Consider the following 23,216-nt stretch of genomic DNA (forward strand, 5'->3'; position numbering starts at 1 on the left):
GAAGTCAGGCAGACCGGAAGCAGGACAAGCGTATGACATCAGGGGGGAGCTGAGGGAATCCCCACCACATTTATGATACCCACCGTGATTGGCTAGTGATGGCTTTGTAATTAAGGGATGGCACCAAGGCCCACAGTGATGAAAGCTCCCTTATGCTACACAGATAAAATTAGTTGTGTGGCCTTCATCTGCAAGATTATGAATTTGGCAATTCAACAAAAGAGAAAAAGTAACAGAATTAAGACAATCATACAGTATATAGAGGCAGCCATAGAGATACTGGGGATTAAAGAAGTTAAGACTGATCTGAGTCATGAGATGTTGAACCCTCCCAATTATGATGGACAGTCTCAGGGTGATTAACCTCCTCATTGTGTTGCATCGCAAATGGACAAGAATTCAAGAAGGTTGTAGCAGATCTAGAAGTTCTACCTGATGTTATCTGCATTCAAGAAACTTGGTTAAAAGCACAATTGGACTTCGTCATTCCAGGATGTGATGTGATAGAATTGGAAAACAAGGTCGAGGGTGTATAATGTTTATTAACGATATCTTAGCATATAGACAGATTCATGTTCCAGAACAGTATGAATGTATTGTGATAGAGATGTGTGGTCCCAGAGGAGATATTAAACTAGTTAACTTTTATAATCTTTGTAAAAAGCTATCTATGCAAATGTTTCATGAGATATCAGAAAGTATTGGAAAAAGAGAAATTTGGTGTGGAGATTTTAATGCTCACAATACATTAGGAGGAGGTGAGTACACTGATTCCAACGGACGGGTAGTTGAAGAATTCATAGAGGAGAGATCATTCATTTGTCTTAATGATGGAAGAGGTACCAGGATAGATGTTACACGAAACTCAGAGTCCTGCTTAGATCTTACCTTAGTCTCAGGAAATATGAGTCATTTGTGTGAGAGGACACAATGCAAGACTTTAACATAGGGAGTGATCACTTTCAACATTATGCTCATTAAATGTAGTATATTTATACAGGAGGGTAATATAATAGAAAGATGGTGTTTTCCTAAAGCTAACTGGGGGAAATTTAAAGATTGGTGTGCAAAGTCATGAGAAGAAATATCTTTTGAGGGCGATGTGGACAGCTGTTTGAGAGTAGTGACATCTATGATAGACTGCATCAATATACATTCCTAAGAGTAAGGTGGATGGGAAAAAGAAAAATGGTCCCATGGTGGAATGATGAATGTAAAAATGCCTTTAGAAGAGAGAAATCGTGCCTTCAGAACTTTAAGAAGCCATTTGAGTCAATATAATCTGATCAACTATCAAAGAAAGAGAGCGATAGTACGGAAAGTTATTTATTCATCCAAGAGGAATGCATGGAGGCAATTCTGTTCATCCATTGGGTGATGTTTGGACAATGATCAAAAAGATGAGTGGGAAAAGGATATCTGTTAAAATCCCAGTTTTGATAGATGGAGACTACCAGGCAATTACAAATAAGGAGAAAGCTGAGTTATTGGGTAAGAAGTTTGCAAATGTACATAGGATGTATAACTGGATTTTGGATTTCTTGTCTCGCCGATCATTCAGGGTTAAATTTGGAGACGTTGTGTCAGATGAATTCATTATTGGAAATGGGATCCCTCAAGGCAGTGTTGTTAGGCCTATATTATTTAACATTAGGATAAATTATGTTTTTACAGATGTCGGCAGACATATTGGGTCCTTGCTCAATGCCGATGATGGAGCTGTATGGAAAAGGGGAACAAATATTAGACGTGATCAGTAGCATCCAAAACGCTATATTGAATGTTGAAAAGTGGTTGTATGACTGGAGGTTTAAGACATCTGTGGAGCAGAGAGGGGAAAAAGAAGCAAAAAAAGTAGGAAGAGTCCTTTACCACCCTGACAAGGAAATGATAAATCAAGCACACCTGTGAGCAGAGGAGGAGCAATCAACAGACAAAGAAAGCATGGAGGAGAACGAGTGGATCCCCAGAGCAGGTGGAGCTGAGTGGATCCCTGGAGCAGGTGGAGCCGAGTGGATCCCTGCAGCAGGTGGAGCTGAGTGGATCCCCGGAGCAGGTGGAGCTGGAGGGAGCTGGGGGGAGCTGGGGGGAGCTGGAGGGAGCTGCTGGGGGGAGCTGGGGGGAGCTGGAGTGGACGGCCGCCTGACTGCATGAACCATCGACCACCTCACCAACAGACTGCAGTATGTGAGGTTTCACAGCTGTGGGTCTGATGTGGTGGTCTGCAGCAGGTGGTCCCACAGCGCACCTCCCCCTTCCTGTTCTCCCTGAACACCTCCCCCTTCCTGTTCTCCCTGAACACCTCCCCCTTCCTATTCTCCCTGAACACCTCCCCCTTCCTGTTCTCCCTGAACACCTCAGACTTCAGGTACAACACCGACAGCTGCCACATCCAGAAGTTCTGATGACACAGCTGTCGTTGGACGTGTGTCAGAAGGGAACGATCTGGAGTCCAGGGAGGTCATCGCTGACTTCGTCCACTGGTGTTGATCTCAGTCTCCTCCAGATTAACGCCAGCAAGATGAAGGAGGTGCTGGTTGATTTTTGCAGGAAGGAAACACCACCTCCACCGGTGAACATCCAGGGATTGGACATGGACATTGTGGACACTTATAAATTCCTGGGTGTTCACCTCAACAATAAACTGGACCGGTCGGACAACCCGGACGTCCTCTTCAAGAAGGACCAGAGTCGACTCCATCTGCTGAGAAGACTGAGGTCCTTCGGAGTCTGCAGGACTCCGCTGAGGACGTTCTAGGACTCTGTGGTGGCGTCGGCCATCTTTTTTGCAGCGGTCTGCTGGAGCTGTGCAGGAACAGAGAGGCCTCAGATAAGTGCATTAGTTGTAATGTTGCTGAAGATGTGGAGCATGTTGTCCTAAAGTGTCGTAGATACAAAACAGACAGGAACATCTTGAAGCAGAAAAAGTGTCAGTTGGGACAGAGATGGAGTTTGGAGGGAATTTGTGCAATGAATGAAGAATGTTGCAGGGCGTTAGTGCGATTTCTTAAAGAAACAGGATTAGGCCATGGGATTTAGTTGTTTTTTTAATTGTTATTATTATTATTATTATTATTATCATCATCATTTAAAACAGTAATGAAACTATCACCCTGAAACTAAACACTCCGGTACGGTAGGGGGCGGTCAGCACCTATTCAAGTTGGTTGCGATCCGCCAATCAAATCAGAGAAGAAGCAGAAGAAGAAAAAGGGAGAGATTTAAAGGAACAGTACACACTTCATGCAATAACACGGAGAGGAAGATCTCATTGTTTGTCTTTTCCATCTATTTGAATGAAATGAAGGATCCGGGTTGGTGGTCTGAGTCGAGTGTCATATTTCATAAATTTAACGGTAAAAACTTCAAATCCAGGTGAGTAAAAAATACCGGTTGTTTTATCTTTTCAGGAGCTGCTGCCACCTGTCAGCCCGTCGCCATGTATTCGTCTTTAAGGGAAGAGTATTGGCTTCATGTGCATCACATCGAGCCCTGAGGTTTCTGTCACTCAAAATGAAAACAATTCTGGATTAATTTGGTAGAAATCTAGTGGTCTCTTGGCCTGTTTATACACTAGTTATTTTTTAATCTTTTTAAAATCTCAACTGGTACAGTGTAGCAGTGATTTATGACACACACACACACACACACACACACACACACACACACACATCATGCAAATCATTTCTCACAACACATTTAACATGTTAAAAAATAAACTCACTGCTTCTTCTTCCTCGGAGCAGAACTCATCTGTGAGGAACAACAGCAACTGTAATTATTAATAACGAAGTTACTGCTGGTGCGTCACGTGCGTAAATGCGCACAGGGGCTCCTTGGAGACGCACATTTGAATCCTGCTGCTGCATGATGCTTGTACAAACTCGGAGGGAAGAATCCTATAAACACAAGTGAAAAACTTCGTGATTTCATTCCGTGACGGTGAACTGTGGGAACAGCCTTATGATCATGTTTTGCGTGTGCAGTGAGTATCTTTGAGCCTCGTGATGTATTCAGACAGCACGTGTTGTCTACACTGTATATGATAAACATCTAAAAATAATAAATAAAGCACAAGTAACTAATGATTTAGTCAAGCCTCATTGTTAATAAATCAAATAATAAATAATTAAATAAACCGAAGGATGTTGAGAGGAAGACGCGCTTTAGTAGAGATGAAGGTGGCTCTGAAAAGAGCCGTTGTGGTTTGTGGAGCAGCAGACAGTTTAAGCCCTCTCCCCGCGGATGCGGCGGGCCAGCTGGATGTCTTTGGGCATGATGGTGACCCTCTTGGCGTGGATGGCGCACAGGTTGGTGTCCTCGAACAGGCCGACCAGGTAGGCCTCGCTGGCCTCCTGCAGCGCCATGACGGCGGAGCTCTGGAAGCGCAGGTCGGTCTTGAAGTCCTGAGCGATCTCTCTCACCAGGCGCTGGAAGGGCAGCTTGCGGATCAGCAGCTCCGTGGACTTCTGGTAGCGGCGGATCTCTCTCAGAGCCACGGTACCGGGCCTGTAACGGTGAGGCTTCTTCACGCCGCCGGTGGCCGGGGCGCTCTTACGGGCGGCCTTGGTGGCCAGCTGCTTCCTGGGAGCTTTGCCTCCGGTGGACTTACGGGCGGTCTGCTTGGTTCTTGCCATGTTTCTTCTTTCTCGAAACGGGAGACGAGTAGTAGAAAGAGAGGCGACACGCGGCTCTTAAACTGTGGGACCGGCTGGGAGCCGGTGACGCTGCTTCAGACCTCCGCCTCCTGATTGGTGAGTGGCTCCTCCTGGAGCTCAGCGCCGCCTCGAGGAGCGCCCTCACCCCCACCCTCCCCTCAGTCTGCGCTGCTCATTGGAGGAAAGTCGGTTCAAATGTTCCGCTAAAACTCAGAGCGGGCCTCCCTCTGCTGCGGCTCCTCTGGTTGGTCACCGGCAACCTCCCCGCGCTCTCCGCGGACATATAACGGAGGCTGTCGGCTGCTGGAGCCACATTTTCTTCGAGTCTCGGCTCCTGAAATATCTGAAACATGAGTGGACGCGGAAAGACCGGCGGGAAGGCCAGAGCGAAGGCCAAGACCCGCTCCTCCCGTGCTGGACTCCAGTTCCCGGTCGGCCGTGTTCACAGGCTGCTGCGTAAAGGCAACTACGCCCAGCGTGTCGGTGCCGGCGCCCCCGTCTACCTGGCGGCTGTGCTGGAGTACCTGACCGCTGAGATCCTGGAGCTGGCTGGAAACGCCGCCCGCGACAACAAGAAGACTCGTATCATCCCCCGTCACCTGCAGCTGGCTGTCCGCAACGATGAGGAGCTCAACAAGCTGCTGGGCGGAGTGACCATCGCTCAGGGCGGCGTGCTGCCCAACATCCAGGCGGTCCTGCTGCCCAAGAAGACCGAGAAGGCCGCCAAGAAGTAAACGAACATCCGTTTACCGACCAGCGGACCACAAACAAAGGCTCTTTTAAGAGCCAAACACTCTTCTGAAAGAGCTCTGATCCTCATGTGTCTGATGAACCTCAGGAACATCTGCCACTTAGAAGAAAATGTTATGTTTTATCTCAGCTCCTATTTCACTGATGAATCCCAGATAAACCAACATGTGTCACCCCGTGAAGAAAACATGATCCTTCAAAGTATTTAGATGTTTAAATTTGGAGCAACACCGACAAATTAAAAAGCTTGAAAACCAAAACATCCATATTCAGATCAACTAAACAGGAATACATTTTTTATTTAATATATATATTTATTTTAGCCAACAAGATTCCAATGTCATGTCACCTCCAGTCATAACAGTATTATTGTAAATACTGTATAAATATATGATTGTATAAAACACATTGTTTACATTTATATAATTAAAATTATAAATGAGGGGAAACTCAAACTCAAAGATAAAGTAAAGGTGAATATAATTGACTAAATATTTGATAGACTTTGGCCGGAGAGACAAGTGAGAAGAAAACTGATGTAATTTGTGGCGTTTTAAGTGAGTTCTCATAAGTCGTTTATTATAATATTCTGTACTACTTAAAGGACAGTCACAATGTTTTGCAACTGGTAGGTTGTTGTTTCCCTCAAACAATAGAGGTTTTCCTCTCAGGATTCAGTGTAGGAAGAAAGGCATCACCTGGTTTTACTAAACAAGAGGTTGAGCAGGTCATGCAGCTGAGATGGATGACAGCCATGAGACTAGTTTCTCCAAAGTGGGGCTGACTTCATCCCAGGTAGAGAAGGACAGGAAGAGTAACATGTGACTTGCAAGTCACACAGGGGGGCACATGTTGGAGATTTGTCTTTATATACTCATATACTCTGATGTTCTTTATATAGGCTACTCACCGATGTGTTTGTCCTCAATATATCTTTGAATATTAATTTTAATGCTTAATAGGAGTAATGATTTTGTGGAGTTCACTATAAAGTGCTGGGTTATGTCAGCGTGATGTCAGTGGGTCACTCAAACATGACAAGAGGCATGTTATCACTGCAGAGGAAAACAGCAGCTGATGAGCAGAAGCTGTTTTCGACTGTTGTAATGAACAACATTTATGACAAACGTGTTCGGTGAAGAGGACTCAAGATGGCTGTGAAGTGGAACAACACGACACCACCAACGATCTCCCTCACTCTAATTACATGAAACGAGAACTGTTCCTTTAAATGGCAGGTAATCTTCTTCTTTGGTTTGATTGGCAGATCGCAAACAACTTCAATAGGTGCACAGCGCCACCTACCGTAGCTGAGTGTGTAATTTCAGGGTGATAGATGAATTAGTTTTAAATGATGATAATAATAATAATAATAATAACAATAATAAAAATTAAAAAAAAGCCACCTAAATCCTACGGCCTAATCCTGTTTCTTTAATAATAGAATAGAATCGTGCCCTGCAGCCCTGCAGGTATTCTTCAGATCGGTGATGAATGATAGCCGAGAGTTCTGATCTGATACCAAGTAAAATGTGGGCTGTTAATAATAATATAATAATAATAATGAACTTTATTTGCATAGCAGGAAATGCAGCTCAAAGTGCTTCGCAGAATTACGCAGTGTTTCACATAAAAATACATATAAAGGAACAATGTATAAATATAGAAAAGAAATTAGATAAAACATAAAATACATAAGAAACCGATAAAATGCATAAAAAGGAATACAAGTGGAAAATATAAAATGAGCAATACGCCTCTGAAAGGCGCGGTAGTTCAAGAGCGTGGCAGGTGTAAGAGAGCTTCAAGAGTCGGCAGTTAAAGTCTGATGTCAAGAGACACGTTTGGATCTTTCTTTTGAAAGTATTAACTGAGCAGCTTCCCTGATATCGAACAGGTCGTTTGTTCCACAGCTTCGGAGCGTAGCTGACAAAAGCTGCAACTCAGTCCGAGAACATGAAGAGCTTTGATGTGAGGAGGAGCTTCAAGTCAATCCTGTGTCTTACTCAACACAAAAGAGTAAAGTGTCTTTAAGAGAAATCATCAGATATGAACACAGTCTCTCCAAATACACTGCAGCTGCTGTAGAAGAGGAACCGGCAGATTACTGAGACTCGGTTATATAAAGAATACAGAAATGAATTCAATTCAAGCCTCATCAATATATGTATCAATACATTTTGAAATAACCTGTCAGAAAAAGATGGGACGGTCAGTGAACACTGCTGGCTGCTCATATATACATTTAGTAGGTTTGTTGTTGATAGAGTCAATCTTTTCAAATGTATTTAGTAACACCGTAATTATCAAGAAGATTTTTTTTTTTTTTAAACAGAAATATTGAATTGAAGTTGCTGCCCTCAGCTTTATAAAACTATTCATGTCTTTGAGTACTTACTCCAAAAGAATATTTCTTTATGTATCTGCATTTATTTGTAGGTGTTGAGAATAATGTCGACCACCTTAACGGCAGTAATGAGTAATATGTAATCATATATCCTGTAATCAGAGCAAGCAGGTAGTTGGTAGATAAAGTTGATGATAAACAGCCCACATTTCCTTCCTTCCTTCCTTCCTTCCTTCCTCTGATTAGCAGTGTAACGGTCCCACTTGGTGCTCCTTGTACATTGTGCTGTTGTTCTTGGTGACATGAGAAAGGAATGAACTCTTTCAGGAGGCTGTGGTGGCTCTTAAAAGAGCCTTTGGTGAGTGTGAATGTTTGCCAGCTCACTTCTTCTTGGGTGCTGCCTTCTTTGCTGGAGCCTTCTTGGCTGCAGCTGCCTTCTTCACCATCTTCTTGGGGCTCTTGGCTGCTTTTTGGGGGCTCTTGGATGCCTTCCTGGCCGCTGGGGGCTTCTTGACCTTCTTGGGGGACTTCTTGGCTGCTGCTGCCGGCTTCTTGACTGCAGCTTTGGGCTTCTTGGCTGCAGGTTTCTTGGCGGCGGGCTTCTTGGCTTTAGGAGCCACTTTCTTTGCGGGCTTGCTGGTCTTGGTTTCAGCCTTCTTGTTGATCTTGAAGGAGCCGGAGGCCCCGATCCCTTTGATCTGGACCAGAGTCTCCTTGGCCACCAGGCTCTTGACGGAGGTCTTGATGCGCGCATTGTTCTTCTCCACATCGTAGCCTCCGGCAGCCAGAGTCTTCTTCAGCGCGGCCAGGGACACGCCGCCGCGCTCCTTGGAGGCGGCCACCGCTTTAACGATGAGCTCGCTGACGCTGGGGCCGCTCTTCTTCGGCTTGGTGCTCTTCTTCTTGGCCGCTTTAGCCGGAGCGACGGCTGGAGCTGGAGCTTCTTCTACCATGGTACACTTTCCTTTGGATCCTTGTGGAAACGAGACGAGTCAGAGTGACAGTAATGAAAAGATCGGAGCAGGAGGCGGACCTTAAACACCCCATGAGAACCGTAGAGACTCAGCTCCTCTCCGTGCAGGCTGGACGGGAACACTTGTGTTTTCTCCGCGGAAATAAGAGCGTGAAACTTCGGTGTCGGAGCATCGCGACAGGCCGACAGACAGGGAGCCGGTAGCGGACCTGTGTGGCCTCATGTCGGGGTGATGGAGAGCTCTGCTGCGCTCCGCTGTTTGTCCACAGAGCCTCCAGACCTGACGGATCCACCGCGCTGCGCTGCTCGGCGGCTTCAGCCTCTCTTTCCTCCTCGAAAATGATGCAGACGCAGCAGAGCTCCATCAAAAGCGGTTTTCCAGCTGACACGCATGTTTGTTCGCTGACTCGAAGCCAGAACAACCGCGTGTTGACGACCAGGGAGGATTAAAGTCCTGATGTTGTGGTGGCAGCAAACACACTGATGGTGCTGGAGGCTCACTTCCTGCTCACCGTCACCGGTTCACCTGCTCAACAATTATAATGACAATAAAGTGCATCATTTTCTCTGCAGCTACTTTGTGTTCCAGTGAATGACGAGCAGAGACCGGAAGTGACTTTAAATACAGTATTTAACAACAGTTCACTTCCACTTTGGACCTGAAGGATCTGCGGACTGAAGAGTTTCATGTAACACAAGACGACTCATGAAAGTAAATACAAGAGTAAAAGTTAGGCTACATTTTATGAGAGAGTTACGAAGGAGGAGGGTCTGAGCAGAATAATCTGGACTACCTTCACGTCTTTTAAGAGACTTTGTGTCCAATATGAGACTGTAATGAGTAATCTATAATCATATCCACTCCGACCAGAGGAACCAAGTAGTTCCCGGATAAACTTCCTCATAAACAGCCCACGTTTCCTTCCTTCTTCCTGATTAACGGTCTAATTGCCCCACTTAACCGGCCCACTATGTTGAATCAGCACTTCACAGTGATATAACACGATATTCAAATTAAAAAGGGCACATGACTCTCAGGATGAACCCGAAAACATCTGACATCCTCCTTCTTACCACAGACTGTTCCCTCTGACCTCTGACCTCACACACCGACCTGCCTGTCAGCTCATCTCCCAACCGCTGACCAGGGAACAGGGAAGTCACAAGACTAAAAACTGATGACAAAGATGTGAAACAATAGTAAACATGTGCTGTAGCAGGAGATGGCTGTTCTCTTTTGTGACACTGAAAATTAAACTGCGGTCCTCCTAACCAGTAGATGATCTCACTGAACAAACGATGGAGAGTTCATTTCTTCATTACTTGTATTGCCCCGCGCAGGTTTGAATCCCGCCGTATCCCACCGTGCGGGTTTGAATCCCGCCGTGCAGGTTTGAATCCCACCGTATCCCACCGTGCGGGTTTGAATCCCGCCGCGCAGGTTTGAATCCCACCGTATCCCACCGTGCGGGTTTGAATCCCGCCGCACGGGTTTGAATCCCGCCGTGCAGGTTTGAATCCCACCGTATCCCACCGCGCGGGTTTGAATCCCGCCGCACGGGTTTGAATCCCGCCGTATCCCACCGTGCAGGTTTGAATCCCACCGTGCGGGTTTGAATCCCACCGCGCGGTGCAGCGTCTGTGAGCGTGTAAAGTTGATGTAGTTCTGCAAACGGTGTAGAAGATGAAGCTCCGGGAGAACGCAGAGAAGTGAAGCGTGTTCGGTCCGAGGTGAAGCTCACGGTGAGTTCTCTGGTGAATCGGGTGAAACTGGTCCTCCATCTAAACCCTCCCATACTCAAATATTCTGGCGCTGCTGGCTGATATTAATGATCATCATTAATGTGAATATAAAGACCGAGTACAGCCGGAACGGTCTGTAAAATGACACCTTACTGTAATCCAGCTGTGGCGGACGAGCACAGTTGATCATACGAGTGGCAAGAATCCACCAGCATGCAGGCAGGGATTTAAAAAAAAGAAAAGAAATTAGAACCAACAAAAACACACCAGAGGATGCACTCATCCATTTTCCTGCAGAGCAAAAGATAAAGAAATAAAAACATGGATATAATTAGTGCCACTCAGGTGGAGCTCATCTGTCATCAACCAGAACCGTTTGGTTCCAGCTTCACTTTTCACAAGAACATTCATTAAAGTGACCTGATGAAGAGACACAATCAGAAAGCCAACACATTGTAAGTAAACACTCTCTCTGGAAATGACTAAAAAGACAATACCAGCAAATAATAACCCTCACAGGGAAATCTTAAAGGGGAGAAACATTCCTAGAAGAGTTCAAATCATCCGACAGGAAACCTGAGGACGCATTTGTCAAATATCACAAATATAAAGTCGTCAGCTCATCAATGCTGATCAATAAGTGAGAGGAATGTGCACCTTCCTCTCTGTACAGCAACAGCAACGGTAAATGAAATATTGAGAATGGAGCAAGAGGACTCACCGACAAACAGCAGCCTTTAAAAACAGGGAAGGTGACACCTTCACCATCTCATGCTGTTTGTACAGCAAACCTTCCTTCATCGTAGCAGTTTGTTGCTCAACATTCAAACATGAAGCGGTGCACGATGACCTCCCTGTAGAACAAATATCAGGTCATAATAAAGATATGTCGCCACTTTAAAACCTCTGGATCCGTGTTGATGAATGAAGTACACTATCGGGGATTTGTTCCTTAGATGGAGTGTGGGCTCTGAAAAGAGCCTTTGGGTTGAATGGAACCAGCCGGGCGGTTTGCTTGGAGCTGGTTTACTTGGAGCTGGTTTACTTGGAGCTGGTGTACTTGGTGACGGCCTTGGTGCCCTCGGACACGGCGTGCTTGGCCAGCTCCCCGGGCAGCAGGAGGCGCACGGCGGTCTGGATCTCCCGGGAGGTGATGGTGGAGCGCTTGTTGTACTGAGTCAGGCGGGAGGACTCCGCGGCGATGCGCTCGAAGATGTCGCTGACGAAGGAGTTCATGATGCTCATGGCCTTGGAGGAGATGCCGGTGTCGGGGTGGACCTGCTTCAGCACCTTGTACACGTAGATGGCGTAGCTCTCCCTCCTGGTCTTTCTCCTCTTCTTGCCGGTCTTCCCGGCGGTCTTCGTCACGGCTTTCTTGGAGCCCTTCTTGGGCGCAGACTTGGCGGGTTCAGGCATGTTGATGACTGGACACGAACAGTGACGTATGAAGACACCCAGTGAGAGCCAGTGCATTTATATGGGCTCGATGCAAATACCCCTGTGCTGCCGCCCGCCTGTGATTGGTCGAGCTGCTCTCAGAGTTGGAGGCTCTGTGTGTTTCCATGGAAACGTGTCTTTGCTCAAACAGACTGGATGCAGTTTGTGCTCAGAAGGAAAACTAAAAAGTGACTGAGAGCAACAAGAGATGAAATCCGCCGGTTTGACTGAGTGTCTCTGATCTGGTCCTCAGCAGCATCACAACAGCTTCAAACAAACATCCTGCAGTCGGGTCACAGGATGTTTGTTTCCAGGTTCTGACTGCACACGGGAACCAGAACCAGAACCAGAACCAGAACCCAGTGAGGAGAAGTGATCAGAGGCTGCTGAGAGTCACAGATCAGCCTCATGGACATGCAGCCTTTCTACCCAGATCCTCAGATACAGAGCTCACCGGGTCGACATCAAACCTCCACTCTGCTCTCCATCGCCCACCAACACTTCCTGGAAACACAGTTCAGCATCTTTGAAAGTTCCCGCTGGAGTTTATAAAAGCTGTGAAGTGTTTGAAAGAGATTCAGATTCAAACAGACGCCACCAGACAAAGAAGGGAGTTCATAGTTTAAAGCTGAACGACATGCAGCGCTGCTCTGCAGATGGTTTGTTCAACGACTGCTTTTCTCCTTCACCAACAACGTTCAGGCTTTCAGGTTCGAGGTTTGATGACTAGAAGTGTGCGGATCGATGCTGAAGTATCAACACTTCTGATTTCAAACGTTTCTCTTCCAGTATTTCTCATTAAAAATCAACATTTAAAATCAGTAATTTGGAGTAAATGTGTATTTGACAGGAACTACTTTTCCTTCCGCCGGACAACCGCTCTGAAAAGTGTCGTTATTGTTGAGAGCAAACAGTCCCATGAGGAAGTGAGTCCGTTTGTAAACAACAACAACAACAACAACAACAACAACAACAACAACAACGGTGTGTGTGATGTGATGTGTGTGGAGGACTGAGAGGGGATGTGGCAGCAACACAAAGTTGTTCAACATCTGGAAATGAATCACAACACAACTCTGTTTGTTGAGACTTCAAGTGTGTCGACGTTCAAACTTCACTTCCTTCATTCATAAAACCAGCAGATGTTGTTTCATTCACACGGATTCAAATAAATGGAGATAAATACATCAATAAATCAATGTTGTTTTGTCGTAAAGATTGAAAGATATAAATAGTTTTATAAGAAGCTGTGAGCAACTTCAATCCTCAGTGAGAAGATTGAGTCAATAAACAACAAACCTACTAAATGTTTATAAGAGCAGCCAACGATGTTCAGTTTGATCGGATTTAGACTTTATTGATCCTACGGGGGAAATTTAGTCGTTACAGCAGCAGAGACACAATAAGGAAAATATCACAAATACATCAAATAAGAGATAGAAATGATGAGCAATGAATAAGGTTATCTACAACGTGTGGATTTATACATGTATATATAACAGAGTCTCTAATCGGTCGGTTCCTCTTCTGCAGCAGCTGCAGTGTATTTGGAGGCCGTGTTCATATGTGAGGATTTCTCTTTCCTGAAAACATAAATCTTTTTGTGTTCTTGGCATCAGATCCGAACTCTTGACCATCATTCATCACTGGTGTGAATATCACCTGCAGAGATTTAAAGGAACAGCACACACCGGAAATGAGCTCTCTGCAGAGAAGATGGGTGGCCCTAAAAAGGGCCTTTGGTTTGAGGGGTGACTTGAAGTTACCCTCCGAAGCCGTACAGGGTGCGTCCCTGCCTCTTCAGAGCATAAACCACGTCCATGGCGGTCACCGTCTTCCTCTTGGCGTGCTCGGTGTAGGTGACGGCGTCCCGGATCACGTTCTCCAGGAACACCTTCAGCACCCCGCGGGTCTCCTCGTAGATCAGACCGGAGATGCGCTTCACGCCGCCGCGGCGGGCCAGACGGCGGATGGCGGGCTTGGTGATGCCCTGGATGTTGTCCCGGAGAACTTTCCGGTGCCGCTTGGCGCCTCCTTTCCCGAGTCCTTTGCCTCCTTTACCGCGTCCGCTCATTGTTGCTGTTCAGCAGGTTTCTACTCAACGATGCTCTGCTGCTTCACAGCAGGAGGTCTACTTCTGGTCTGAGGACGTGGGAGAAGATCGAGGCGGGATTCTTCTGAGGCCTGATAATTAACTCGTTGGCGCTTTAGCGCCACCTAATGACCAACAGCGGAAATCAGGAGCAGAAGAACTTCGTGAAAACACAGGTCTGTTTATATTTACAGACAGTAGTAAAAAATAAATTAAAAAAGGACTAGTAAAATAATGAAATAAGAACTAGATTTAAAAAAAAAAAAGAATAAAAATGAAGACAGTAAAATGCCTTAAAGGGATCAAAGCTGTAATAAAATAATATGAATAATAGTAAGTTAAACAGGAGCTGAAATACAAGAGTAGATCGAGAAGAGCAATACAAGTTTGTAAAAGTAATTAAGAACAACATAAAGGAAGAAGGGTTTTATCACCATGAGGAGCATCAACTCAACTCAACTTTATTTATAATGTAGGAAGAAAAAAAACACCTCATATAAGGTTCATTAATTGAAGGTAAATATGCATTATCATTTATAACAGTATAATTTTATAAAGATATGAGAGGAATATTGTAGGCTAGAATATATTTTCATCAAGAGCTACTTGGTTGCTCTGAATATGGTGTTTTAGATTGTTTTTCTTACTTTATCTAAATAAAAACCTGCACAATAAAAGCAGCTGGTTCAGCATGAGATGTATTAATACTTCTCTCTGTAGGGCCTGAAGTTTCAGAGTACTACGGTTTATTTTAAAACCTTTCCCGGGACGTGACAGATATTTGAGTAAGGTGGAGCCTTTTAAGCTTCTTGGTGTTTCAGACACGACATCTGAGGTGTTTGAGGGGAGTTCGTCTGTTGGAGCCTTTTGAAGTGTGTTTGTTTGTCAGTCGGTGGATGTCCAGGTTTATTTGGCCTCAGCGCTCCTCTTGGATGTCAAACATGTCGTGGATCTCATTTCTCAGATGAAGAGTTAATGCTATTTGTAATGAGTTTGATGTTTGTACAAAAACAGTGTAAACATTTGATTTTCTTTTGTGATGAATTCTCCCAATTTGTCTTCAACGATGAATGAACTGTAAATCAATAACAAATGACCATTTAAATCAAATCTGCACAAGTAACGTTAACACTTCTCAGTTTCTCTGAATGTAACACTTTTACAAATATTATCAGAAGTTTGTCCTGTTCTCACTGAATTAATAGACCTTTCCAAAAAGGCTTCAACATGTATCAGTTCCATTGTGCACTAGTGATCACTAGTGATCAGATGATGTTTTCTTTACATGGTGACAGATGTTGGTCTCCCTGAGGTTCATCAGACACATGAGGATCAGAGCTCTTTCAGAAGAGTGTTTGGCTCTTAAAAGAGCCTTTGTTTGTGGTCCGCTGGTCGGTAAACGGATGTTCGTTTACTTCTTGGCGGCCTTCTCGGTCTTCTTGGGCAGCAGGACCGCCTGGATGTTGGGCAGCACGCCGCCCTGAGCGATGGTCACTCCGCCCAGCAGCTTGTTGAGCTCCTCATCGTTGCGGACAGCCAGCTGCAGGTGACGGGGGATGATACGAGTCTTCTTGTTGTCGCGGGCGGCGTTTCCAGCCAGCTCCAGGATCTCAGCGGTCAGGTACTCCAGCACAGCCGCCAGGTAGACGGGGGCGCCGGCACCGACACGCTGGGCGTAGTTGCCTTTACGCAGCAGCCTGTGAACACGGCCGACCGGGAACTGGAGTCCAGCACGGGAGGAGCGGGTCTTGGCCTTCGCTCTGGCCTTCCCGCCGGTCTTTCCGCGTCCACTCATGTTTCAGATATTTCAGGAGCCGAGACTCGAAGAAAATGTGGCTCCAGCAGCCGACAGCCTCCGTTATATGTCCGCGGAGAGCGCGGGGAGGTTGCCGGTGACCAACCAGAGGAGCCGCAGCAGAGGGAGGCCCGCTCTGAGTTTTAGCGGAACATTTGAACCGACTTTCCTCCAATGAGCAGCGCAGACTGAGGGGAGGGTGGGGGTGAGGGCGCTCCTCGAGGCGGCGCTGAGCTCCAGGAGGAGCCACTCACCAATCAGGAGGCGGAGGTCTGAAGCAGCGTCACCGGCTCCCAGCCGGTCCCACAGTTTAAGAGCCGCGTGTCGCCTCTCTTTCTACTACTCGTCTCCCGTTTCGAGAAAGAAGAAACATGGCAAGAACCAAGCAGACCGCCCGTAAGTCCACCGGAGGCAAAGCTCCCAGGAAGCAGCTGGCCACCAAGGCCGCCCGTAAGAGCGCCCCGGCCACCGGCGGCGTGAAGAAGCCTCACCGTTACAGGCCCGGTACCGTGGCTCTGAGAGAGATCCGCCGCTACCAGAAGTCCACGGAGCTGCTGATCCGCAAGCTGCCCTTCCAGCGCCTGGTGAGAGAGATCGCTCAGGACTTCAAGACCGACCTGCGCTTCCAGAGCTCCGCCGTCATGGCGCTGCAGGAGGCCAGCGAGGCCTACCTGGTCGGCCTGTTCGAGGACACCAACCTGTGCGCCATCCACGCCAAGAGGGTCACCATCATGCCCAAAGACATCCAGCTGGCCCGCCGCATCCGCGGGGAGAGGGCTTAAACTGTCTGCTGCTCCACAAACCACAACGGCTCTTTTCAGAGCCACCTTCATCTCTACTAAAGCGCGTCTTCCTCATTATTTTGATGAGCACGTTTCATTTGGCAGGTACATTATTTCATGATTTCAGTGCCGTTAAACATTTTAAATTGAACCCCGGAGACTGTTTCTGTAGTTGTAAACTGAGGTGCGCTCACAGACCTCAACTGATTATTAACAGAAATGTCTATACATTTCAACTAAATGCAATCAAGTAAAGATTCGCAGAAGTTGCTGCTTCATTGTTTGTCTTTTACACAATTAATTAAGCAGTGGCATCAAACAGCAGCAGGATCCATGTTTGTCTCCAAACAGCTGCTGTGGGCATTTATACATTTCTACAGGTGGAACAACACTGGTAACTACAGGTATAATTGCAGATATGTTGTTTCCCTCCACTTCCTGGAAATCAATGTACATTGTCACAACCAACTTCTGTTGGTTTCATCCTCAAATCATCACTATTTCCCAAACATGTTTTCATTTTGAACATCCGCCTGCTGGTTTCAGGTGACCAGTTTCTCCAACATCTGGCACATCAACCCATTATTTCCTTTACTGATCTACGTTGTAGCTCGTATATTGAGATTGGTTCTGTCGTATTGGATGGAAACTGAAAATGTTATTGTATTTCCTCCAAACCCTGTTTTTTCAGACCACTTCTTATTAACATCTGAAGTTCCAATAATGGACTACACAGCATGTGGGAATAAATCCCACTACAGTAGATGTCTGTCAGATGATGTCGTGGCCAAGTTTAAGGAAGCAGTTACATGTTTATCCTCTTCGATGCCGTGTGTTAAAGCAGTGGAAGACATCTACGTTGATCTTAGTCCCACACAAGTGGATCATCTGGTAGAAAACACTGCAGTATCTCTGCTACAACTCTAGATGATGTCGCCCCTCTGAAGAAGAGAGTAATGAACCAGAGGAAGTTGTCTCCATGGTACAACTCAGAACTACGCTCTGCTAGGCAGCGACCAGACAGCTGGAAAGGAAATGGAGTTCCACTAATTTAGAAGAATTTCACCTGGCCTGGAAGGATAGTCTAATATTATATAAGAAAGCTCTTTGTAAGGCCAGAACTTTATATTATTCATCATTAATAGAGGACAACAAGAACAACCCCAGGTTTCTTTTCATCACTGTAGCAGGCTGACAAAGAGTCCCAGTTCTGTTGAGCCCTCTATTCCTTCAGCTCTCAGCAGTAATGACTTCATTAACTTCTTTACTAATAAAATTCTTACTATCAGGGAGAGAATCGGGCCGACCCTTCCTGACACCATCACTGATGTGTTGCTAAGCAACAGCAGCCCTGAAAGCAACTGTAGGACCAGATGTAAACTTGGAACATTTCTCTCCTGTTGATCTCTCTGAGTTAACTAGAATTATTTCTTCATCTGGATCCTCTAGCTGTCTGTTAGATCTCATCCTAACTAAACTTTTGAAGGAAGTCTTCCCTTTAATTAATACTTCCATATTAGATCAGATCAACCTATCTATTGTAACCGGCTATGTACCGCAGGCTTTTAAAGTGGCTGTAATTAAACCTTTACTTAAAAAGCCGACTCTTGATCAGCTGTTTTAGGAAACTACAGACCAATTTACAACCTGACGTTTATTTCTAAAATCCTTGAAAAAGTTGTTGCAAATCAACTTTTGATCATTTACAAAGGAATGATCTGTTTGAAGATTTTCAGTCAGGATTTAGAGTTCATCATGGCACAGAAACAGCTCTGGTGAAAGTTACTAATGACCTTTTGTTAGCCTCAGATAATGGACTCGTCTCTGGACTTGTTCTTCTGGACCTCAGTGCTGCTTTTGATACGATTGATCATACGATCTTACTACAGAGATTAGAAGACGTTATGAGGATTAAAGGAACTGCATTAGACTGGTTCAAATCCTACTTATCAGATAGATTCCAGTTTGTCCATGTCAACAATGAGTCTTCCAGACAAACAAGAGTTAGTTATGGAGTTCCACAAGGCTCAGTGTTAGGCCCAATACTTTTTACTTTGTACATGCTTCCATTAGGAGATGTCATCAGGAAGCACTGCATCAACTTCCATTGTTATGCAGATGACACTCAGCTATATCTTTCTATAAAACCAGGTATAGTTAGTAAAACTTGAAGCCTGTCTAAAAGACATAAAGGTCTGGATGACCAAAAACTTCCTGCTTCTAGATTCAGACAAAACAGAAGTTCTTGTACTTGGTCCTAAACACCTCAGAAACTCTTTCTGTAATCACTTAGTTACTCTAGATGACGTTGTCTTGGCCTCCAGCAAAACTGTGAGGAACCTTGGAGTCATCTTTGATGAGGATTTGTCCTTTAGACACCATATAAAGCAAATCTCCAGAATTGCCTTCTTTCATCTACGTAATATTAATAAAATCAGGAAAATCCTTCCTCAGCGTGACGCAGAAAAACTCATTCATGCGTTTGTTACTTCTAGACTAGATTATTGTAATTCCTTGTTGTTAGGATGTCCAAATTACTCATTAAAAATCCTGTAGCTGATCCAAAATGTTGCAGCAAGAGTACTGATGGGATTTATCAAGAGAGATCATATTTCTCCAGTTTTATCTTCTCTTCACTGGCTTCCTGTTAAATCAAGAATAGAATTTAAAATTCTCTTGATGACTTACAAAGCTCTACATGACCAGGCTCCATCATATCTTAGAGATCTTATAGAACCATATAATCCCAGCAGAGCACTTCTCTCTCAGTACGCTGGTCTACTTGTGGTTCCTAGAGTTTCCAGAAGTAGAATGGGAGGCGGAGCTTCAGTTTTCAGGCTCCTCCCCTGTGGAACCAGCTCCCAGTTTGTGTTGGAGGGGCAGAAACCCTCTCTAGCTTTAAGATTAGACTCAAAACCTTCCTTCTTGATAAAGCCTATAGTTAGGGCTGGCTCAGGTAGACCTGAACCAACCCTTAGTTATGTTGTTATAGGCCGAGGCTGCTGGAGGACCTCGTTACATGCTGAGCTTCTTTTCTTTCCTCCTACTCTTTAACTGACTCATACCTCACCATCTTCTTCTCTCCGATAGTTTCTTCTTATTATCTGTTGTCTCCATTCAGTTCCTTCGCTCGCGTAGTTTCTGTTCTTTCTTTTCCAGATGTCCCGTCATGGAGCTGCATGTCTCTGCTCTGCGATTGTCATCTCCACCAACAGTTCTTCTCTTCTATCTCTATGCTGTCCTTTTCTCTCTCTGCTCTCCTCTCACCCCAACCGGTCAGGCAGATGCTCCGCCCACCTCTGATCCTGGTTCTGTTAACAGATGCTCCGCCCACCTCTGAGTCTGGTTCTGTTAACAGATGTCCTCCACCTCTGATCCTGGTTCTGTTAACAGATGCTCCGCCCACCTCTGATCCTGGTTCTGTTAACAGATGTCCTCCACCTCTGATCCTGGTTCTGTTAACAGATGTTCTCCACCTCTGATCCTGGTTCTGTTAACAGATGCTCCGCCCACCTCTGAGCCTGGTTCTGTTAACAGATGTTCTCCACCTCTGATCCTGGTTCTGTTAACAGATGCTCCGCCCACCTCTGATCCTGGTTCTGTTAACAGATGTTCTCCACCTCTGATCCTGGTTCTGTCAGAGGTTTCTTCCTGTTAAAGAGAGTTTTTCTTCCCTCTGTTGGAGGTTTTTCTCCCTTAAAGAGGAGTTTTTTCCTCCTAGCTTATGTGGGAATTGTTGAATTGTTGGGTTTCTCTGTATAATATTGTAAAGTCTTGCTGTAAGGACTTTAATGTGTTAAGTGCCATGAAATAACCTGTGTTGTGATTTGGCGATATATAAATAAAGTTGAATTGAATTGACTTGAATATATTGCAGTTACAGAAGTTGTCCACGAGAGGGCTCTGCTGTCCACTTATTTAAACTTTGGATTCTCCTTATTTCCTGTTGCAAACTCTTTCAGTCATAATCTATCAAAGTACACCTGCTGTCATGTTAGATCTTTTTTGTTATTTCTAATAACATTTCACATTTCGCATTTTTCTTTGAAATTTGCAGCTAGTTTGTAGGTTTCATTTAACTGATCCTAAACATATAACCTTTGATTAAAATATACATATTCATTAAGTTGTTTGACCACAATAAATATCAGAGGTATTTGGTGTTCACATGGCGTGGATGTAATGTGTTCAACCGACACCACGTTTTAAGGGATCATTTCGTGTCACATAAACATATTTTTCATCAGTGAGTTTAATGTTACAAATGAAACTTTATCTCACAGAAATATGACTTCTATTACATGGTTTTGGCGCATGATATCCCACATGACGTATCACCACCACATAATAGTTGTCATGTAAAGTGGTGAGAGGTCGATTCCACATATTTCTGTGTCGTCAGGTTGTTTGAGACGGTCCCTTTCATCTTTGAGATGTTTGATACTCTCTGTTTGAATACTTGCAGGTGAGATTTATATTTCTATCACAGAACGGAATTTATTGTATACGTTTCCCAAAAGATTAATTCTAGTCAGATCTACTGGTCCCTTTATCATTGTTTTTAGTGAACCATCATTTTTTGAACCTCAGTATTTGTGTTGTTTATTTTGGGTGGGTAACTGCAGGTGCAGCATGTGTCCACTGTTGATCCTTTTGAGGCTCAGATCTTAGTACGACTGTAAGTCACTTTCCACTCATTCTTACTTTGTACTACTGTAACACAGAGAACATCAAAAACAACATCCTAAATCTTGTATTAATTCATTTCATACAGACTCCTCTAAATGTCACCCTGCTAGCTCAATGAAATCCTTTCCCCAAAAACGACATATCTCTAATACGTCACACAGCGGGTTTATAAGACAAAGACATCTTTATCAGCATGTTAATGTGGAAACTAAGGGGTTTTCTTCTTCTTATGCACTTTGATACTCATGTTAGTATTAATATTAATGACCCTTATGATGTTTATTCAGAATGAAGCTATTCCATGTCCAGCATTAGGGGAAAATATCATTATCAGAGTGTCTGAAGTGTTTGAATTTAGTTTCTTTGTTTTCTCTGGTCAGGTTGAAAAGAGAATTTCAGACAAATGTGGAACTGAGGTGGAGCATGTATTCACACTCGCCTGCTGCTGTATGTGATATGCAGATCTTGAAGAGCAGATTACTGGTAACTGGAAACCACAGTGAGAATGTAAACGTCACACTGATGCTGCAAGTTGGGAAATAAAGTGTTTCAATTTGGTCCCTTTTTTTTTTTTTTTAATTTTCAGTTAACGAATACCTAAAACGAGCCACTAACAGCTCCAGTTATACAGTTATTTTAATTAATTCTGTCTTCTCGATGTAACGATCCAGGCAGGATGAAGTATTCAGATCTTTTTGTTAGGATTCCTGTCTGATCCTCGTGTGTTTTCCTCTGTTTTTACCCCCAATCACCTCTCCTCATGTCCTGTCATTCCCCTATCTGTTTGCTATTGTTTGCCATGTGCTTTTGTTTGTTTTCGTCTCTCCTGTAGTACCCTCCTCCTAGTTCCGTCATCTGCCACGCCCACCTCATAGATCCAGCTGGATCCATTCCACTGATCATCTCCAGCTGGATTAAATACCCCGGTTTCCTGTTTACTCACTGTCAGTCCGTCCGTCCAGCTACCCGACATCAGTCCCGTAAGTCTGTCTGTCTCTCTCTGCTCTCGGTTCGCTACGTCACCCTGCCGCCTTGCTGAGGAGGACCTCGGGATTCCCCCAGCTAAACCACGCCCCGCTGCGTGCTGCCTGTCCGTCCGTCAGCCTGCCAGCCGCACTCGCGGAGGATCCAACTTCCAGCTTGGAGTGGAATAGCGCCTACCCGCGCATTTGGACTCAGACATTTTGTGTGCCTCCTGTTGGTTTTCTATACCTTGGAGAAATAAAAGATTTGGTTCACCTGAGATTCCACTGTTGTGTCTGCATTTGGGTTCCTTTAAAGCACACCTCATAACACTTTTACTCAGTTCAAAATACCAACACTTAAATTTAAAGATACACCAAGTAAAAGTCATCTGATGATTTCTGAGAGAAGAAAGAAGAAAAACATAGTTCTGATGAACAAATCTGTTTTTAGGTTTTGGACTTCTCTAATTGTTGATGAAATTTTGGATTTGAACATTTATTGAAATGAAATCGTGAGAAATTTAGACGGAAAAATCATGATTTGATGGAGCCGTTAACGACTCGGACATTTGAAATGCTGCGATGATGACTGCACACTGCTTTATGTAAGACGTAAGAAGACAAATAGGTTGGAAACCACTGATTTAATTTTTAACTAAACTAACTTTAACAATTAAAAGCGATTGTTTTATTATCCATTGTGTCAAATCTTCTTCTTAAAAGTAACTAAAGTTTTTAAATAGATGAAGCAAAGTGGAAGTATAAAGTAGCATCAAATGGAAATACTCCAGTAACGTACAAGTTCCTCAAAACTACACTTAAATCCAGAACTTGGATAAATGTACTTAAACAAAGGATTATACAAAGAAAAATACATTTGAAAACCATTAAAACTCACACAATAGTTTTAGCTTGCTCTGAAAATCAAAGACATCAGGAAGTCATATTGCATCTTGAACTGGGCAAGAAATGTTAATTATGCAAT

At 44.6% G+C, this 23,216-nt stretch overlaps 7 protein-coding genes across 9 annotated transcripts in view; 2 read left to right on the forward strand and 5 right to left on the reverse strand.

The window, feature by feature from the left end:
- Positions 1 to 3,084: 3,084 nt before the first annotated feature.
- On the reverse strand, positions 3,085 to 4,732 carry LOC138209061 (histone H3). The gene is made up of 2 exons (XM_069167411.1): positions 3,725 to 4,732; positions 3,085 to 3,501 (listed from the first exon to the last, which is right to left on the reverse strand). The coding sequence occupies exon 1, from the start codon at positions 4,635 to 4,637 to the stop codon at positions 4,227 to 4,229; it is 411 nt and encodes a 136-aa protein (XP_069023512.1). The 5' UTR covers positions 4,638 to 4,732; the 3' UTR covers positions 3,085 to 3,501; positions 3,725 to 4,226.
- Positions 4,733 to 5,008: 276 nt separating this feature from the next.
- Positions 5,009 to 5,392, forward strand: LOC138209064 (histone H2A). Its single transcript, XM_069167414.1, has one exon. The coding sequence runs from the start codon at positions 5,009 to 5,011 to the stop codon at positions 5,390 to 5,392; it is 384 nt and encodes a 127-aa protein (XP_069023515.1).
- A 1,568-nt stretch (positions 5,393 to 6,960) lies between these two features.
- LOC138209411 (histone H1-like) lies at positions 6,961 to 10,158 on the reverse strand. Its single transcript, XM_069167975.1, has one exon. The coding sequence runs from the start codon at positions 8,706 to 8,708 to the stop codon at positions 8,136 to 8,138; it is 573 nt and encodes a 190-aa protein (XP_069024076.1). The 5' UTR covers positions 8,709 to 10,158; the 3' UTR covers positions 6,961 to 8,135.
- A 95-nt stretch (positions 10,159 to 10,253) lies between these two features.
- On the reverse strand, positions 10,254 to 11,887 carry LOC138209413 (histone H2B-like). Of its 2 annotated transcripts, none has more exons than XM_069167979.1 (2): positions 11,193 to 11,887; positions 10,254 to 10,634 (listed from the first exon to the last, which is right to left on the reverse strand). In XM_069167979.1, the coding sequence occupies exon 1, from the start codon at positions 11,885 to 11,887 to the stop codon at positions 11,513 to 11,515; it is 375 nt and encodes a 124-aa protein (XP_069024080.1). In that variant the 3' UTR covers positions 10,254 to 10,634; positions 11,193 to 11,512. The 2 variants fall into 2 exon arrangements, with proteins under 2 accessions (XP_069024080.1, XP_069024079.1); XM_069167978.1 differs by having other exon boundaries at positions 10,254 to 10,762.
- A 1,508-nt stretch (positions 11,888 to 13,395) lies between these two features.
- Positions 13,396 to 14,009, reverse strand: LOC138209414 (histone H4). The gene has a single exon (XM_069167980.1). It carries the CDS (start codon positions 13,980 to 13,982, stop codon positions 13,671 to 13,673), a length of 312 nt encoding a protein of 103 aa, XP_069024081.1. The 5' UTR covers positions 13,983 to 14,009; the 3' UTR covers positions 13,396 to 13,670.
- Positions 14,010 to 15,315: 1,306 nt separating this feature from the next.
- On the reverse strand, positions 15,316 to 15,795 carry LOC138209412 (histone H2A). Its single transcript, XM_069167976.1, has one exon. It carries the CDS (start codon positions 15,793 to 15,795, stop codon positions 15,412 to 15,414), a length of 384 nt encoding a protein of 127 aa, XP_069024077.1. The 3' UTR covers positions 15,316 to 15,411.
- Positions 15,796 to 16,071: 276 nt separating this feature from the next.
- The window catches only part of LOC138209612 (histone H3), an 89,053-nt gene continuing 81,908 nt past the window's right edge, over positions 16,072 to 23,216 (forward strand). Inside the window, exons 1-2 of one of the 2 annotated variants that reach the window (XM_069168301.1) lie at positions 16,072 to 16,682; positions 19,737 to 20,521. In XM_069168301.1, coding sequence (XP_069024402.1) covers positions 16,167 to 16,577 — 411 coding nt within the window. In that variant the 5' untranslated portion in view covers positions 16,072 to 16,166 and the 3' untranslated portion in view covers positions 16,578 to 16,682; positions 19,737 to 20,521. Of the gene's footprint in view, positions 16,683 to 19,736; positions 20,522 to 23,216 lie in introns of those variants that run through there. The other variant, XM_069168302.1, reaches the window with a different exon arrangement.

The sequence above is a fragment of the Embiotoca jacksoni genome, unplaced genomic scaffold, assembly GCF_022577435.1.
Source record: "Embiotoca jacksoni isolate LCO1_2020_lvr unplaced genomic scaffold, fEmbJac1.0.p SCAF_4, whole genome shotgun sequence".
Taxonomy (NCBI): Eukaryota; Metazoa; Chordata; class Actinopteri; family Embiotocidae; genus Embiotoca; species Embiotoca jacksoni.